At 40.6% G+C, this 18,907-nt stretch overlaps 2 protein-coding genes across 4 annotated transcripts; both read left to right on the top strand.

The window, feature by feature from the left end:
- Window positions 1-6,643: 6,643 nt before the first annotated feature.
- On the top strand, window positions 6,644-18,907 carry LOC308480849 (mas-related G-protein coupled receptor member H-like). 2 transcript variants are annotated; one of them, XM_081012758.1, is made up of 3 exons: window positions 6,644-7,428; window positions 16,385-16,410; window positions 17,630-18,907. In XM_081012758.1, exons 1-3 carry the CDS (start codon window positions 7,411-7,413, stop codon window positions 18,609-18,611), a joined length of 1,026 nt encoding a protein of 341 aa, XP_080868884.1. In that variant the 5' UTR covers window positions 6,644-7,410; the 3' UTR covers window positions 18,612-18,907. The 2 variants fall into 2 exon arrangements, with proteins under 2 accessions (XP_080868884.1, XP_080868883.1); XM_081012757.1 differs by lacking the exon at window positions 6,644-7,428 and adding an exon at window positions 14,565-14,660.
- Window positions 8,884-12,372, top strand: LOC308480873 (proto-oncogene Mas-like). 2 transcript variants are annotated; one of them, XM_081012810.1, is made up of 2 exons: window positions 8,884-8,902; window positions 10,810-12,372. In XM_081012810.1, the coding sequence occupies exons 1-2, from the start codon at window positions 8,898-8,900 to the stop codon at window positions 11,732-11,734; spliced, it is 930 nt and encodes a 309-aa protein (XP_080868936.1). In that variant the 5' UTR covers window positions 8,884-8,897; the 3' UTR covers window positions 11,735-12,372. The 2 variants fall into 2 exon arrangements, with proteins under 2 accessions (XP_080868936.1, XP_080868937.1); XM_081012811.1 differs by lacking the exon at window positions 8,884-8,902 and adding an exon at window positions 10,490-10,508.

Here is an 18,907-nt window from a genome sequence, read left to right as displayed (position 1 = left end):
ACATCTTGGGAGCCACTACAAGCCAGAGAAGGAAATGCTGCAGTAGAAATTCTAATGGTCTGCCTCGCTAAGACTCTACAGCTAATCAACAGTTGGTTTGTCTGTCAAAAATAGGTAAGGAATTAGAAACAGATCAAGATGTGTGTGTGTGTTTTTTTAAATGATATTTATTAAAATTTCAGAGAAAAAAAGAATTACACAAAAACAAAAAGTAAAAATACCAGAAAAATACAAAATACAAAATATAGAATAAAAGAATAAAAGACACTTAAAAAGAAAAAAAAAGAAAAATGGGTCAATCTTTCCATAGCTTACATTCATATCCTTGTTTCCCTGACCTCCTCATACCTCCCTTTTTTGTATTCCAATTCAATTAGTTAAGTCAGCAATTTCTTTCCCTCTTTGTTTTCTCATGATCCTTTAACTTAATATACTATAACTTTAAATTTTCATCTGTTATCAATCCTTTTTTACATACACCTTTATAGCATTACTGCTTAAACCACCTAGCGTCATTCCAACATCATTCTAACATTCATTAATTTTGCAATATTTCTGTAAATAGTCTTTAAATTTCTTCCAGATCAAGATATGTTATGCCAAGTCAGATTTTTCTGTTCCCTTACTTCAGCACTGTCTCCTCAGAGTGACAGAGGAACTCCTGAGGATCTTCCAGGATCTCGTGGAGAGGAAATCTTCCACACACACCCCTTTATCCTTTTAACCGGAGAGGTCACAGCTTAATTAAGCCCCTCTGCCTGTGACACGTACATTGTAATCCACGAGCTATAGTCTCTTCCCATAGTCACGTGCCACTAAAGCTGCATGCATGCATACTGACTTCTTTTTTAAGAGAAAGGGAGAGAAGAAAATATGGAATTCAACTCTTCCTGGTAGAAACAAAAATCTGACAAAAGCTACACATTCTTTTCATTTTAATCATCATTATTATCTCTCTCCCTCTTTCCCTTCCCTCTCTTTCTCTCCAACCACAAAATGTCTATGACAACAGTGTCTCTCACTACAGGTAAGCAAACTGTGAAAAAGACTCTATAAATTGAAAGTGGAGACAACATGCACTTTTCTCTGTTTGTTTGTTTTGTAACATAAGGAAATATTCAAGAAAAAAACTAATAAAGAGAAAGACTTTAACAAGGCTGTTGCCATTTTAATCCCAAACCTTTGTGTCTTGTCTCTTACTAAGGGCTGTGGATGCAATCACAATCTTGGAGAGTACTGTTGAGCTCAGTTTCTGCTTCTGGGCATTTCAGAGTTATCTAGGTGGCCACTGGATGTTAGATGAGATGGGCTACTAGCCTGATCTAGTAGGGCTTTTCTGATATTCCTCTCTGCATCCAGAGTGGTGATAGGTGGCTGGTGGTGCCTTGTCCAACCCCAACCCCCAATACTTCAGTACTGGGTGCAGGAATGAGTGATGGACCTCCATTAGATGCAGGGTGGGCCAGTGGGCCACCCTCATTTGTAACCCCTGGATCAATGTCATAGAGCAGATAGATTGGGCTGTGCACAGCTCTAGTGAACGTCTTTTTCAGTCTTTTCCACTTTGACAACTAAGTAACAGCATTTAAAATTATTTTGGTAATATATAGCAGTTATTTTATTTTAGATATCCCAACATGGAAGGAAATCCATTGCCTCCACATAGTGTGATGTGGTGGGCATCTGGTAAGTAGATTATTGATGATGATGATGATGATGGTGATGATAATAAAAAGGCAGAGCATGCAACTGCTTTCAGGTTACTAAACAGAGAGTGTGTCCCTCAGTCCTGGATTTATTTACTTATCATTTATTTGTTTCTTTTCCAAAGAGCTCAAGGTGGTGTACATGGTTTCCCCCCTCCTCATTTGAACATCACAACAACCCTGTTTGACAGGTTTGTCTGAGAAGCAAAGGCCGGCCCAAGGTTACCCTGTGAGCTTCAGGTCAAGTGTGGATTTGTCAGTCAAGAATGTCCAGAGTGAGGAATTAACTCTAAATTGTACACTTACAATTTAGTAACATGCCCATCAGTCCTACGTCTCTTAGCTAACTCTGGGTGTACACCCAACAAGACTGTTTATGCAACCAAGAAGCCCCACCCTCTCTTATGCATCTCCCCCATCCAAGTTGTGCACAAGCAGGTGAAGATTCCATGCAACCTGTTTTTGTTCCTCCCTCTTGCCCTGGGAGACAGTGGAGCAGGAGAGGTGGGGGGAAGCAGGAGGAGATGTGGAAGGCCTTGACTCTACACCAGCCTCACCTATCTCTCACTTCTTCTGCACCTGTTCTTCTCTCTCCAAACCTGCAGCTTCTCCTGCTTCTGACACTCGTCTCCTGGCTGTTACAAGGACCCCCAGATCATTGATCCCTTCTTCCGTGTCAGTCACTAACCTCCGTTCTCCCAGCGCCCATTCACCAGTACCCACTGTGTAACCTCTGAGGAAGCCAGGAAAGCACCTTCTTGGTCAAAGTGACTTATTTACCTGAAACAAAAAATGGGTGCTGAGGAGCAACTATTGGCCCAGTTGATGACAAGCCAAAAACACTTTCTGAAGAAACTGAAGCACTTCCCTATTACAGTAATTCTTGGTATCCCCTTACTGCATTCTAAGAAGAGGACAGCAGTTGCCTTGAATAATACACTGATATGAAATCTGCTGATATAAGATAAGGGAAGTAACACAAGAAGCAAAACCAACGTTTTCTTTTTTGCAATGTGGCAAGAGCAGAAATACACATCAACAGCTTCCATAATGTGCCAGCCTAGGGAATGCATTTCTTTATTGCTCAGTTTTATTTCATCACTACATTCTTATATTTCAGAGTTTGTATATCTTTATCATACAGAGTGTGTGTTCCTGGCATTGGACAATCGGGACAGATTAGGGCTTCTGCTGGTTTACCGCCCGCCTCGCTGCCCAGCAGTCTCCCTGCTTGAGCTGACAGAGTTGGTTTCAGAGGTGGCATTGAGGATTTCCAGACTGCTGGTTCTGGGAGACTTCAACATCCATGCCAAGGCAGCTGACTCTGGGGCAGCTCAGGACATCATGGGGCTGTCCCAACATGTCAGTGGCGCAACGCAGATGGCAGGCCACTCTCTGGACTTTGTTTTCTTGACTGGGAAGAAAGAGGGTGACTTGTTTGCAAAGCATTTTGGAGATAAAATAACTTGCCTCTACCAAGACTTTGACTCTGCTGCTATAGCAAATGAATTTCATGGGGTGTCCAGAGCATAGTCTAGTCCTATTGTGTTGAATGAGTTTCAGTTGGTAGAGTTTAAGTATGTGGACAAGGTGTTTGGATTGGTCAGGGTGACCACTTGTACTCTAGACCCCTACCCCTCTTGGCTGATAAAAACCAGCAGGGAGGGAACAGCTGGCTGGTCCTCTTTATGAGAGGGGGTGGTCCTTGCCGTTTGAAGGAGGCAGTGGTAAAACCACTCCTTAAGAAACCTTCCCTGGATTTGGAAAACCTAACTGACTACCAGCCAGTTGCTAATCTCCCTTTTCAGAGCAACGTTCTGGAATGAGTGGTCACAGACCAGATCCAGGCATTTTTGGAAGAAACTGATTTTCTGGATCCATTTCAATCAAGGTTTAGGCCCCGTTTTGGCAAAGAAACTACTTTGGTTGCCCTGTTTGATGACCCCTGTTGAGAGAGAGAGAGACAAGGGAAACATGTCCCTGTTAATTCTTATTGACCTCTCTGTGGCTTTTGATACCATTGACCATGTTATCTTTCTGAAGCGACTGTCCGAACTAGGAGTGGGTGGTACCTCTTTGCTGTGGTTCCAAGTCCTACTTGGATGGTCGTTCCCAGAGGGTGTTGCTTGGGAAATGCTTTTCAGACACCATACAATGTGGGGTTCCACAGGGCTCAAGCCTATCCCCCACATTATTTAACATCTACATGAAACCACTGTGGGGATATCTGGAGGTCTGGAGTTCACCTATTGCAAACTTGTTAATTCCAACAGACCTCTGATTGGAATTGTGCTGTAAGTAAATCAAACCTATGTGCTGAGTGGCAAACACCAGCAGAATTTCAAGTGGCAGGAAATTAGAAAGCTGGGCTGCCACCATCACAAATGATAAGCGTCATTATCCAATTTAAAGATCCTGACAGATATTTCAGATTGTAGTATCTGCTATTTGTGGGTGAGGGGATAAACCATATTGTTGATTCTGTGCTCTGATACGCACACCCAAAATGCATGCAGATACAAAAAAACGCCCTTCACAGCAAAATGAAGAGATTTGATCACAGCAACTATGTGAGCAGAAAGAAGCATAGTAATTGGTGAGATATTTCCTGTGGTTGAAAGCTGATAATGAAGCACGTGCAACAAATGTCATATCAAGGAAAGTTGTTGAAAAACACAAACTCTTGCAGAAACTAAATATAGTAATAGCCACCCAGAGTGGCTGAGAAAACCCAGCCAGATAGGCGGGTTATAAATAATAAATTATTATTAAACTATTATTATTATTATTATTATTATTATTATTATTATTATTATTTTATTTTCAGTAAAGGAGGGGTCAGGTAACTTGTCAGGAAAATGTTTCACCTGTGGAAATACCTTTGCCTAAGGAAAAACCAACATCAGGACACGATCCTCTCATATGGTCGCCATTGCCATTCTAAGAGAATGAGGGAGGTGTTCATGGTGTGTTCCAGCACCTCTTTTTCTAGAAAAATAGCACTGGGTATGGGGGACCCCCTGCTCATGTAGCACCCTGCTTGTGGTTAACGCTTAGCTGGAATGAAATATTCAACGCAGCAATAGAGAAATTAAAATAATAATTTATTTGTCAGACAAATAAATGAGAGACACAGTGGTATATGGTTACCAATGCTCTGCCCTTCCAGCCCTCATGGCCAGCACTTATATTCCCTCAGCCCAGTCCCCTTGCTCCTCCTTTGGCTGCCTCTGTCCAATCAGTCTGGTTGAATTTCCTATTGGCTGATTGCTAGGACCAATCATAAAAGATACACCCATTTCCTATTACCTTTTATGGGAGACAGAGAGCTATATTTTCTTCTATTTATAAATGGCAAACAAGTAGCCATTAACCTCTACAAGGCACCTTAATTACCAGATAACCTTTGGCCCCTCTTTCCCTATTCCCTACAAACCAGATGGTTTTTAATTTCATTTTAAACAGAGGCCCGGCAACCATATGTCAGGAGGGCAACCATATGTCAGGAGTGCTCCGATAGTGCTTCCCGAAGTTTGGCATGGGTCTGTGGTCTCTTCCAACTCTACGACTCTATGTCTCTATGAAATAAGAATCTAACATCTAAATTTCTTGCTTTCTAAATCCTTTGCATAATTACATTTAAGCCAATATATTTAATACATTAATATATATATTTTTAGAAGAAAGGGAACTTAGTAAAAAAACAGTTTCCAAAAGCAACTTCCGAGAGAAGCCTCTTAGTTTACAGCCCCCCTTTTGCTGCTAAAACAGCTGCTGTTCTAAAAGCAACTTCTTCAATTCACCATTTGGCTTAAGTCTCAAATGGGAGGCATAATAATTGTGTTTTTGCAACTTGATTATTCTGTAATTTGTAAGGTCAGTGACCTCGCTTCTCAGCCTTTTTATGACCGCAATAAACCAGGGGCCCTCTTTAAGATGAGCACATCTGCCGATGCACTCACTGCCTGGCATGAGAGATGCTGCCTGGCATGAGAGATACAGATATTTTAAAATATATTTTAAGCTCATTTTAAGAATACAGGTATCTGATCAAAATATAAGCCTTGATTAAAATGCAGACTATGAACAGATGCCTCACTCACCCTCCTGTTCATGGAGACGCAGGTCAATTCTGTCTTGCCAGAGTGGTGTATGCTTTGGATATCTCCCACTTGGACTACTGCAATGCGCTCTACGTGGGGCTACCTTTGAAGGTGACTCAGAAACTACAACCCATCCAGAATGAAGCAAATAGATTAGCCACTGGGAGTGACCGCCAGAACCATATAACACCAGTCCTAAAGGATCGACATCAGCTCCAAGTTCAGTGGTACCTCGGGTTAAGAACTTAATTCGTTCAGGAGGTCTGTTCTTAACCTGAAACTATTCTTAACCTGAAGCACCACTTTAGCTAATGGGGCCTCCTGCTGCCGTTGCACCGCCGCTGCACAATTTCTGTTCTCATCCTGAAGTAAAGTTCTTAGCCTGAGGTAATATTTCTGGGTTAGCGGAATACCTGAAGCGTATGTAACCTGAAGCGTATGTTACCCAACGTACCACTGTATATTTCCGAGCATAATTCAAAGTTTTGGTGCTGACCTTTAAAGCCCGAAGTGGCCTCTGACCTGTACACCTGAAGGAGCGTCTCCATCCCCATAGCTCAGCCCAGAGACTGAAATCCAGCTCTGAGGGCCTTCTGGCGGTTCCCTCACTGCGAGAAGCCAAGTTACAGGGAACCAGACAGAGGGCCTTCTCAATAGTGGGGCCCATCCTGTGGAATGCCCCCTTCCATCAGATGTCAAGGAGATAGAGAACTACACAACATTTAGAAGACATCAGAATACAGCTGTGTATATGGAAGTTTTTAATGTTTGATGTTTGATTGTGTTTTAAATATTCCGTTGGGAGCCAACAAATTATTATTATTATAAGTAGTAATAGTAGTAAACTGACCAATATCTACCCTTGGTTTAGGAGGGGTCCCTGTTGTGCAATTTCTAGTGTAGCTTAACGTCAGTATAACCATACTACTCAGAAGTAAGACTTACTAAATTTCATGGGCATGTCTCCCAGATAGGACTATGGCCTGAATTCGTTAGTCTGAAAGGCGCCACACAGAATGTTTAACTAGGTCCCCATTAAAGTTTCTGCCCTCTGGAAAAATATCATCCCTCACCCCAACTTATTTACTTGTACATTTTGTTTCCAGAAAGTGTGGCAGAATATCAAATGGAGTAGCGCATAAGAGACCAGGGTTACAATTACCACTCATCAATGGAAGGCGGTATATAAATTGAATAAATATAATAATAATAATAATAACAACAACAACAATAATAAACAATTGATATGTTTCAAATGGCCATTCATACTGTTTACTATGCACCATCTTGTACATCCGTCAAATTCATTTGTGAATAAAAATATAGGCTTACTCAATTTGAATTATCTAATCAAATTAGCCACTAAAACAATCTACCTACCAATTCCATTGGTTTGAATTCTGTGTCTGCTCTTTTCTTCCTTTTCTAACGCCTACTTCCTATGAAGTTTGTTATCCAGATCTATTTCAAAATCTTCTGGTGCTTCAGTTTCCTCTTTTGATTTCTGATTACTTTTGTTGCTGACTAGCTCATCAGCGGCTGTTCCGGCTATAACTCTAGCTTGTGTTTCTTGGGGGCCAGTACATTTTATCGACTATCCCATGATGGATGATTACAAGGTAAGCACTCTTAAACAAAAGCTCCCTTTTAATTGCTTCCCCATTTGCTTTTACCTGATGCTGATTTAGGTCCCTGTTTGCTGATACTGTGACAATTTCTCTCTGCATGCTTTCATGAGTTAGGCTTGAGATTGAATTTAAGATGTATAGCAGCTTGTAAAAGAGAAAACAGATAGGCTGGCTGTTCATTTCAGCTATTTCCACTACCAAACACTGTAAAAACAAACAACCTTGTCATAACCATTAACCAAATGAGGTTAAGGGGGTAAGCATGCAAAGCTAATGTGTAATAGAAATATATATTTCTAGATACATAGAATCATAGAGTTTTAGAGTAGGAAAGGACCCTGAGGGTTATCTGTTCTCCTCTCTCTCTCCTCTCAGTCTTCAGATGTATAGCAGCTTGTAAAAGATGTATAGCAGCTTGTAAAAGAGGAAACAGATAGGCTGGCTGTTCATTTCAGCTATTTCCACTACCAAACGTTGGAAAAACAAACAAACAAACAACCTTGTCATAACCATTAACCAAATGAGGTTAAGGGGGTAAGCATGCAAAGCTAATGTGTAATAGAAATATATATTTCTAGATACATAGAATCATAGAGTTTTAGAGTAGGAAAGGACCCTGAGGGTCTTATCTGCTGCAGGCTTAACATACCCAACTCCCTCAACTGTTCCTCATGAAGCTTTGTTTCCAGACTCTTGATTATCTTGGTCATACTCCTCTGCAAATATTCCAGTTTGGCTATATCCTTCTTAAATTGTGGTGCCCAGAACTGGACACAGTACTCCAGGTGTGGTCTGACCAAGGTAAAATATTGCAGTTCTATTACTTCCCTTGTTTGAGACACTATAGTTCTGTAGTCTAAAATAACTTTTTTTGCTGCTACATCACACGGTTGACTCGTAAAGCTTTTGGTCTACTACAGGCTTCCTCAACATCAACCCTCCAGATGTTTTGAGACTACAGTTCCCATAATCCCTGACCACTGGTCCTGTCAGCTAGGGATCATGGGAGTTGTATGCCAATAACATCTGGAGGGCTGAGGTTGAGGAAACCTGGTCTACTAAGACCCCTAGATCCTTTTCGCATGTACTACTGGCAAGTCAGGTGTTCTCCAACTTATATTTATGCAGTTGGTTGTTTCTGCCTGACATTGGTACCTATTCCAATTCATTTGTTGGTTCTCCAATCTGTGAAGTTCATCTTAAATTCATCATACATACACCATGCTGTTATACAATGATCAACAATGTTATTTGTTGAAAAATGATATTTGATTTGTGAAATTGCAAAGTATTTTTTTTAATTAAACTACATTGTTTTTGCATTATCCTCCCTCCCCTTGACCTCTTTGCTCATTTGGTCAGTTGTTATTAACATCTATTCTCTTAAACCCAAAGTACCCTTGTAACTGGGTTGTATTTGTGATTTTATTTAGACATTAGAAAATGAGCCTAGCCTTGGCATGGGGTAAGTGCATTTTTAAAATGATTTCATGTTTAGTATAAGCACTGTATCCATTCACTTCACTGTAAATCTGAGAATGTAGGTGTGACAAAGCATACAATATCTTATAGAGTTTTCACAACAATAGCCAGAGATTTCTATTTTGGATTCTCTCAATTTCTCATGTTTCCAGTTCTTCACATTTCTGCAGAATTTTGAATTTAAAAAAAAAAAAAAAATTCCTCATGTATTTTTAAAATATTTTAATGTAACTTAGAAGAAAGTTACATTTGTTAAAATAAATAAATTTTGTGTGCAGTTTTGAATAATGAGTACACTTTTGCAAGCAATTTCCCATAATACATGCATTTTTGTAGGAATTTCTTGGCTGGAGAACTGCATCAAAAAATGCAGATAAGTGTGAATTTCAAAGAAAAAATGTGCTGTTGTTTTGCATTTTGGTTCAGGAAGTTCAAATTAGATAGTTTCTAATTAAAATGCAAAGAAATTCAAATCTATCCGCCATCTCCAGTTCTGCGATTAGCAAAACCTTCATAGCAACAATCTCAGCTTGATCCAACAATCCTGTGTTCAAGAAAAAGGTTTAGCCCTTTGTCACAAAAAGTGGAGGCGAATAAATACCACTGATAGACTCGCTCCCCTTCCCTTTATTTAAAATTTTCTGGATTAAAGAAAATTTTAGGGGCCGTTGTTACTAAAAAATGGAGGGGAAGACCACAGGGAAGTACTTCCCCTTTTCTGAGAATCATTTCCTAACTCATAATCATAGAATCATAGAATTTTAGAGTTGGAAGGGTCCCAAGGGTCATCTAGTCCAACCCCCAGCAATGCAGGAATCTCAGCTAAAGCATCCATGAGAGATGGCCATCCAACTCTGCCTAAAAGCCTCCAGTGAAGGGGAGTCCATAATCTCCTGAGGGATTCTGTTCCACTGTCGAACAGCTCTGTCAGATTTTTTTAAAAATATATTTAGTCAGAATCTTCAACTTGAAGCCATTGGTTTGAGTCCTACTCTCTTCCATGTTCCAGCCCTTAAGATATTTGAAGATGGCTATCATATCACCTCTCAGTCTCCTCTTTTCCAGGCTAAGCATACCTTCAACTTCTTTTCATAAGGATTGGTTTCCCAATCCTTGATCATCTTGGTTGCCCTCCTCTGCATATGTTCCAGCCTGTCAAAATCCTTCTTAAATTGGGGTGCCCAAAATTGGACACAGTATTCCAGGTGTGGTCTGACCAAGGCAGAATAGAGTGGTACTATTACTTCCCTCAATCTGGCCAGTATACTTCCGTTGATGCAGCCTAGAATAGTGTTAGCTATTTCCTAACTTGCTAATGAATCTCAACATTTCACCTACTTTGTGTCAATATTTACTCAATAGTTGTAAAAATGGAAAAGCTACCAAACAGTTAACTTTGAAGGTTCCAGGAAAATGTGTACCGCCAGAGCTAGACAGGTATTGATCTAGACAAGAAGAAATCTTTGCTGCTTAGATTGATCACTGATTGGGTCATGCTGACTTTAGAGTTAATGAAGGTGAACCGAGACATCATATCAGGTACTGAGATCTTTTTATCTCTTCCAGGGAAAACTGTTTTGAGGAAACAGGTGATTCAGATGTAACCCAAAGCAACAGCATAATTATCATCATTTGTATGTTTAGCTTCCTGGGGAATGGAATGGTCATCCGGCTTCTGGGCTTCCACATTAAGAGGAATCCTTGAAAAGATACCAACCAGCTTATTTTGAAGACTCACAAAAACTGTGTAGTGCCTTAGGTGGACAAGTGTTGAACTAGACAAGAAGAAGATCAAATTATCTCTTTGCAATTGGATAATCCTAACTTTTGATGATAGTTAATGCTATAGTTAGTGTATATCCAAAAAAGATTTCCTGTTATCTCTTCCAGGATAGAGTATGAAGAGCCAATTCAGTCTTTTGGAGATTCAGATGATGGCTCAACTGTTTCATTGAAGTTAACCCAAAGCATTGCCAACAGTGCCTTTATCATCATCTGCATCTTTGGCTTCCTGGGAAATGGAATGGTCATCCAGCTTCTGGGCTTCCACATTAAGAGGAATCCTTTCACCACCTACATCCTGAACCTCTCCATCGCTGACTTTGGTGTCCTTGCAGCTCTCCTGACTATTATTTTGCCTGTTGTAACTTTCTATGAGAAATCTCATGTTGCTTTTTTGTTTAGAAAAGTATTGTATGAACTATTTTTCTTCACGTATTCTGTGGGCCAGTTTCTACTGACCGCCATCAGCATCGACAGGTCTGTGGCTGTCCTCTTCCCACTTTGGCATCGATGCCACCGACCGGCACGTTTATCCACCATTATCTGTGCCCTGATATGGACCCTCTCTTTCCTGCTCTCAGGCATTCACTTTACTCTCCTACTGACTCAGAGCTTTCCAGACTCTAACCTAGTGTACCAGCTTATTGTAAATGCCCTCATTTGCACTCCTCTGATGGTCACCTCCACTCTGGTACTGGCCCTCAAAGTCTGCTGCAAATCAGAGCAGAATCAACGCGGGAAGCTGCTCACCACCATTTTGCTTGCACTTCTTTTCTTCCTCATCTTTGCTTTCCCACTAAATGCCATTTACACTGCCATCTATTTTAATGAGAAGAATATGATTCTAATGGAAGTTGGTTTTGTGTGTGCCTCTCTGAATAGTAGTGTCAACCCGCTGATCTATTTCCTAGTTGGGAGGAGACAGAAAAAGGGCCAGTCCAGGGTCTCCATGAAAGCTGCACTCCAGAGGATTTTCAAGGATGAGGAAGAATCAGCATCCAAAACTGAAAACTCGCTTATGATAGCAACTTAATGCCTTAAGACACGACTGGCCAATTCTTTATTATCATAAGCACAATAATGTACAGAGGGTAGTCTTTGGTGTGAAAGACTTCTTTTAATGCCTTTCTATCTCATGTCCAACATAGGAAATTTAAACTAGGAGTTTTGTATTGTAACATTTGCTTTGGATATAGCAAGACTGTGGCGATGGGCCTTGGACAGAAGGTCTGCTTGAGCATAGCCTTCTTCACCCCTATATTTTCCGATGGGTTGAGCTAAAGCTACTCTCCCCACCACCTCCCCATGCCATAATGTTGATTGGCATTTCAGGCTTTCAGAAAGTACACAAGTAGACTGGACAAAGCACACAACTCCAAGCTAGACAGCAGTGGGACATGACCACAGTCCCTTGCTCACGCTGACTGCAGTGGCTGTGAACCGCCTTGATATCTAAAGGTATAGGGTGGTATACTAATTTAATGCAGAATGAAATAATTATAATAATTACATGTATCTTATATTGTTCTTTTTCATTTCTCTGTTGTTCTTTTTCATTTCTCCATTGCTCACTTGCATTTCATTTATGTATTCTTTTCATTCTTATACCACAGTGTTTTATCTTAATCATTTCTCAGCTGCAATTTAAATAAATCTTTCAATTTTATTGTACTTTGCATCTGACTCCAGTCCTTACTGAACAGCACACAACTCACTATTGAAGGTCCATCACATTTTTGCTGTGTGGGTATACTCATGTGTAGGCAACTTGTTAGCAGCTTCCAACCATTTAGCAGAGTTTCTGGGAAGCAGAACAATTGAAGCTACACTTTGAGAAGAAACACAGACACCATAACACTCAGTCAAGTGAATTATTTCTTGACTGGACATAAACGCTTCACAGTAGCACTATTTACAATCATTATAGCAATAGCTGTAATGGCATACTTAAGTTTCTGGCCTTCTTTCTTTTAAGCAATGATGGAGGCAGACACAGTCTATCGGCAGTCATGAAGCAGCAGTTTGGTCAGTCGTCTAGTTCTCCTTTTATTGGCACTTCCAGCTGAAGCTGTGCATGCTCAGAGTGCCTCTCCCACTTATATATGACTGTTCTGGAATCTTCTCCCTGTTTGTGGATGAATGACTCCCTAACACTCACTGGAGCAAGCTGTTTTCAGGCCACCCTGCCTATCACTAACAGCCTATATGGCAAGATTTGTCAGATCTTACAGTGCAGTGGACCTCTGGCTGAACCAGGAGCAGAGCCACGTTGAGCTATGTTGCTGTAGCCTAAAGTCCACCTTTTCCAAATTTGCTACTTCTAACAGGCCTTGGATTAGAATGATGCTGTAAGTATATCAAACCCAGGGCTTCTGAGTGTTAACCACTATCTCCAAAAGTCTATGGAAAAATCTGTTTTTAGCTTATATCTAAGTGACATCAGTGCAGGGAGCAGCAGAATTTCAAGTGGCTAGGCCACTATCATATCACAAAAAACCACAAGTGCCATTATCCAGATTAAAGACCCAGCCAGAGATTTCAGATTGTAATACAGTGGTAACTTAGTTTACAAACACCTCGGGTTACAAACACTTGGGGTTTCAGACTCCACTAACCTGGAAGTAGTACCTCGGGTTAAGAACTTTACCTCAGGATGAGAACAGAAATCACGCGGCGGCAGCACAGTGGCAGCAGTAGGCCCCATTAGCTAAAGTGGTACCTCAGGTTAAGAACGGGTTCAGGTTAAGAACGTTTCAGGTTAAGAATGGATCTCCAGAACGAATTAAGTTCATAACCAGAGGTACCACTGTATCTACTATTTGTGAGGGGGATAAACCATATTGTTGATTCTGCACTCCGATACACACCGCAAAACACATGCAGTTACAAGACAAGTGCTCTGGACAACACAATGCTAATTTTTGAAGAGATTTGGTCATGGCAACTATGCATAGAAATCAGCAGATTAACTGGTGAGATACTTCCTGTGGGTGAAAGCTGATTATGAAACATATGTAACAAACTTCATATCAAGGAAACGTCTTGAAAAACACAAGCTCTTGCAGAAACTGAATTTCAGTAAAAAAGGAGAGGGGGGCTTCCTCAAGGGAAAATCTCTCAGCAAAATGAGGAAGAACCTTTGCAAAAGAAAAATCAACAACATCACACCATCTTTAAGACTTGATGTATAAAACTCAAAATATTGCTTAGATGTTTTGCATGAAAGGACTACCCCAACATTTTCTTCGAATTTTCATTTCAGATGAAATTCAATGGAATTCCTACACCTGGACTTGCCACTATGAACACTCCCCTACATGCCTCTGAACATATATCATACATAACAAGTGGCTAATCAATCAAACAAGTTAGCCATAGTCATATTGGCGGCCAGGGGGATTAGAGATGATAGACCACCTCCTATCCCATGGGTTACTTACTGTACTTTGTTATCCATGAGGAAGGAAAGGGTTATAGACAGATGGGGAGGTGGCATGGCCCCAGGCACACAATTTTGAGAGGGTGTGAACCAGGTGCCCCAACACAGGTGCCACCTTCCATGGGGATTCCTCTTCTGCCCAGGCATGTTCTGGCAGGCCCTCTCCCCAGCTTCCTGTCCTTCCCTGCCTGCCGCCGGGGGTCTCCTCACTTGGTGCATTGATGCGGCGAGTGAGGCGAGAAAGGGGTGACCCACAGCAGCACAACCTGGCATCAAGCACAGTAAATATTAAAAGCTAAATTCTTCTTTCTCTAACACCTACTCCCTGTGTTGATGCTGGAACATTACCAGGATATGTTGCAAAATTAGCTGGTGATTCAGTTTCCTCTTTCGTTTTCCACTTAATTATTTTGCTAACTAGCTTATTATGTGTTAGAGGCTGTTCTAGCTACAACTGTAGCTTGGGTTTCTTGGGGGACCAGTACATTTTATGGGCTATTCCATGATGGATGATTACAAGGTAAGCACTCTTAAACAAAAGCTCCCTTTTAGTTGCTTACATGATGCTGATTTAGGTCCCTGTTTGCTGATACTGTGGCAATTTCTCTCTGCATGTTTTCATGCAGTGGGGTGGGGCTTGACACTTATAGCAGCTTGTAGAAGAGAAATGGGGAGGTTGGCTGTCCAGTTCAGCCATTTACACTCCCAAACATTCTAAAACGCTAAAACCAAACAAGGTTAAGCAGGGAAGTATTTGAGGATAATGTGTAAAGAAATATATATATTCCAGATACATAGAATCATAGAATTGTAGAGTTGGAAGGGACCCCGGAGGTCTTCTGGTCCAACCACCTGCAGTGTAGATTTTCATCCAACCTCTGCTTTAAAACCTCCAAGGTTAACAATAATAATTCATTATTTGTACCCCGCCCAGCTGGCTGGGTTTCCCCAGCCACTCTGGGAGGCTTCCAGCAAAGATTAAAAATACATTAAAATGTCACACATTAAAAAGCTTCCCTAAACAGGGCTGCCTTCAGATGTCTTCTAAATGTCAGGTAGTTGTTTATCTCTTTGACATCTGATGGGAGGGCGTTCCAAAGGGAGGGCGCCACTACCTGGTTCCCTGTTACCTCGCTTCTCACAGTGAGGTAACCACCAGAAGGCCCTCGGCGCTGGACCTCAGTGTCCGGACAGAACAATGTGGGTGGAGACACTCCTTCAGGTATAGCAACTCTTCTTGTCAGAAAGTTCTTCCTGATAGTTAGTTGGAATCTCCTTTCTTGCAACTTGAATCCATTGGGTCATGGCCTGTCTGTGGAGCAGGAGAAATCAAGTTGGATCCATCATCCATGTAACAGCCCTTTAATATAACAAGGGCGCTGTACTAGATAACCCTTGGGGTCTCATCCAACTCTACAGTTCTATGATTCTATTCTCCTCTCTCTCTTCTCTCAGCCTCCTCTGCCCCGGCTAAACATGCCCAACTCCCTCACCTGTTCCTCATAAGGCTTGGTTTCCAGATCCCTGATTATCTTGGTCTCTCTCTCTCTCTCTCTCTCTCTCTCTCTCTCTCTCACACACACACACCCTGCACATATTCCAGCTTTTCAACATAATTCTTAAATTGTGGCACCCAGAACTGGACACAGTATTCCAGGTGTGGTTTGACCAAGGCAGAATAGAATGGAACTATTACTTCCCTTGATTAGGAACTATACAGTTTCTAGGCTGTTGATGCAGCCTAGAAAGCAGTTGCTTTTTCCTGCTACACCACATGGCTGACGTGTGAAGCTTTTGGTTTACTGAGACCCCTAGATCCTTTTCAAATGTACTAGTGGAAAGACAGGTTTCACTCATCTTACATATGTGCAACTGGTTTCTCCTACCCAAGTGTAGAACCTGAAACTGGTCCCTATTGAAATTCATTTTGTTTGGGTCCAGTTCTACAATCTGTTAAGGTCATATTGAATGCACCATAAGAGTATCTCATGCACTGTGCTATTATATAATGTTCACCAATGTTACCTCCTTTGATTCAGTACGTATATTTGGTTTGTGAAATTGCAACGCATTTTATTAAAATTAAACTACCTTATATTTGCATTCTTTCTTTTCCTTGACCTCTTTGCTCAATTGCTATAAACAACTAATCTGTTAAATCAAAAGTAGCCTCTGTAACTGGATTCTAATTGTAATTTTATTTTCTCTTACATAAATCTTCTTTTTCAAAAAAAAAAAAAAAAGGAGAAGAATATATCTACACGACTGTGGTAAGTGCACATAAAAAAGTAATATCATGTTCAGTATTAGCACTGTATACATTAACTTCAGCACACCTAAGAATGAAGATGTGGTACAGCATATGTGATTAATACAGGACCATAACTTCATCTTATAGTCTGCATATGGGATAGGTGGAGATTTCCATTTTGGGTTCTCTCAGTTTCTCACATTTTGAATTCTCTACATTTCTGCAACAATTTGGATTAAAAAGAAATAACTTCATGTAATATTAAAAAATATGTTAGTGTGACTTTCTTTTTTAAAAAAAATTAATGTTTGTGCTGTTTTGAAGAATGAACACACTTTAACAAGCATATTGCCACAATACATGCATTTTTTGTAAACACTTTGGTTGGAGAACTGCATCCAAAAATGTGGGTAAATTTGAATTTCAAAGAAAATGTTGTTTTGCATATTGGCTCAGGAAGTTTAAATTAGATAATGTCTAAGTAAAATGCAAGGGGATTCAAATCCCCTCCCCAATGACTAGTTCTGCAATTATGAAAAGCATCACTGCAACATTAAATCAGATTAACTTGATCATTCAGTTGGATTAACATAATCCAACAATTTTGGTTTGAAGAAAAAATGGTGCTTTCTCTTTATTTGGAAATGTCTTTGAATTTGTAGTTTTCCAGGAAAACCTCTAGGAAAAATATTTTCCCTGTTAGGAGAATCATTTCCTAACTGATAATGTTTGGGTATGATATTACCATGCTTTGAAACTCAAAGTTCCCTTATTCTGTGATAAGATATCAACTTATTTGTTTCAAAAATTGAAAAGCTATTGGCAGGATTTAAATAAACATTTACAACTTTATTTACAAAGAACAAGAAATACAATTAGTGATAACAGAACATTAGGTATAAAAAGCAGAATGTAACATTTGGTGTAATAAACCAGTGGAACCTGGGGGAAGTCAACAGGGAGGGGGAAACTAGAAAATAGATGTTAAATGATGACATTGAATATTTCTTACAAGAAAAAAAACCAATAAAAATTATTTTTTGAAAAAATTGAAAAGCTACCAACCAGCTTATTTTGAAGATTCACGAAAACTGTGTAGTGCCTTAGCTACACAGGTGTTGAACTAGACAAGAAGAAAATCAAATTATCTCTTTGCAGTTGGATAATCCTAACTTTTGATGATAGTTAATGCTATAGTTAGTGTATATCCAAAAAAGATTTCCTATTATCTCTTCCAGGATAGAGTATGAAAAGCCAAATAGCTTTTCTGGCGATTCAGATGATGGCTCAACTGTTTCATTGAAGTTAACCCAAAGCATTGCCAACAGTGCCTTTATCATCATCTGCATCTTTGGCTTCCTGGGAAATGGAATGGTCATCCGGCTTCTGGGTTTCCACATTAAGAGGAATCCTTTCACCACCTACATCCTGAACCTCTCCATCGCTGACTTTGGTGTCCTTGCAGCTCTCCTGACTATTATTTTGCCTGTTGTAACTTTCTATGAGAAATCTCATGTTGCTTTTTTGTTTAGAAAAGTATTGTATGAACTATTTTTCTTCACGTATTCTGTGGGCCAGTTTCTACTGACCGCCATCAGCATCGACAGGTCTGTGGCTGTCCTCTTCCCACTTTGGCATCGATGCCACCGACCGGCACGTTTATCCACCATTATCTGTGCCCTGATATGGACCCTCTCTTTCCTGCTCTCAGGCATTCACCTTACTCTCCTACTGACTCAGAGCTTTCCAAACTCTAACCTAGTGTACCAGCTTATTGTAAATGCCCTCATTTGCACTCCTCTGATGGTCACCTCCACTCTGATACTGGCCCTCAAAGTCTGTTGCAAATCAGAGCAGAATCAACGCGGGAAGCTGCTCACCACCATTTTGCTTGCACTTATTTTCTTCCTCATCTTTGCTTTCCCACTAAATGCCATTTACACTGCCATCTATTTTAATGAGAAGAATATGATTCTAATGGAAGTTGGTTTTGTGTGTGCCTCTCTGAATAGTAGTGTCAACCCGCTGATCTATTTCCTAGTTGGGAGGAGACAGAAAAAGGGCCAGTCCAGGGTCTCCATGAAAGCTGCACTCCAGAGGATTTTCAAGGATGAGGAGGACTGTGTGGAACAGTCAGAGTCCAGAACTGAAAACTCAGTTTTGGAAGAGTCGAAGTCTGGAACTGAAAACTCAGTTACGATGGCTCCCTTGAAGGCTTAAGACAAGAAATGTCAACTTCTGTATTACAGTGGTAACTCTGGTTACGAACTTAATTTGTTCTGGAGGTCCATTCTTAAGCTGAAACCATTCTTATCCTGAGGCGCTCTTTCACTAATGGGGCCTCCCGCTGCATGCACGCCTCCAGCAAGCGCTTCCCGTTCGCATCCTGGGGCAAAGTTTACAACCAGGAGCAGCTACTTGTGGGTTTGCGGAGTTCATAACCTGATGCGTTCGTAACCAGAAGCGTTCGTAACCAGGGGTACCACTGTATCATGATCAACATGATGTATAGACAA

The sequence above is a fragment of the Podarcis pityusensis genome (assembly GCF_964106645.2).
Source record: "Podarcis pityusensis genome assembly, chromosome: 7".
Lineage (NCBI taxonomy): Eukaryota > Metazoa > Chordata > Lepidosauria > Squamata > Lacertidae > Podarcis > Podarcis pityusensis.
Note: the sequence above shows the minus strand (reverse complement) of the source record. Positions and strands in the feature narration are given on the sequence as shown.

Coding starts and splice junctions, on each gene's coding strand:
- LOC308480849 (XM_081012757.1), top strand. CDS start 14,631: ATGGGCTATTCCATGATGGATGATTACAAG. Junction 14,661..16,384: donor CCATGATGGATGATTACAAG/GTAAGCACTCTT, acceptor AAAAAAAAAAAG/GAGAAGAATATATCTACACG. Junction 16,411..17,629: donor AATATATCTACACGACTGTG/GTAAGTGCACAT, acceptor TATCTCTTCCAG/GATAGAGTATGAAAAGCCAA.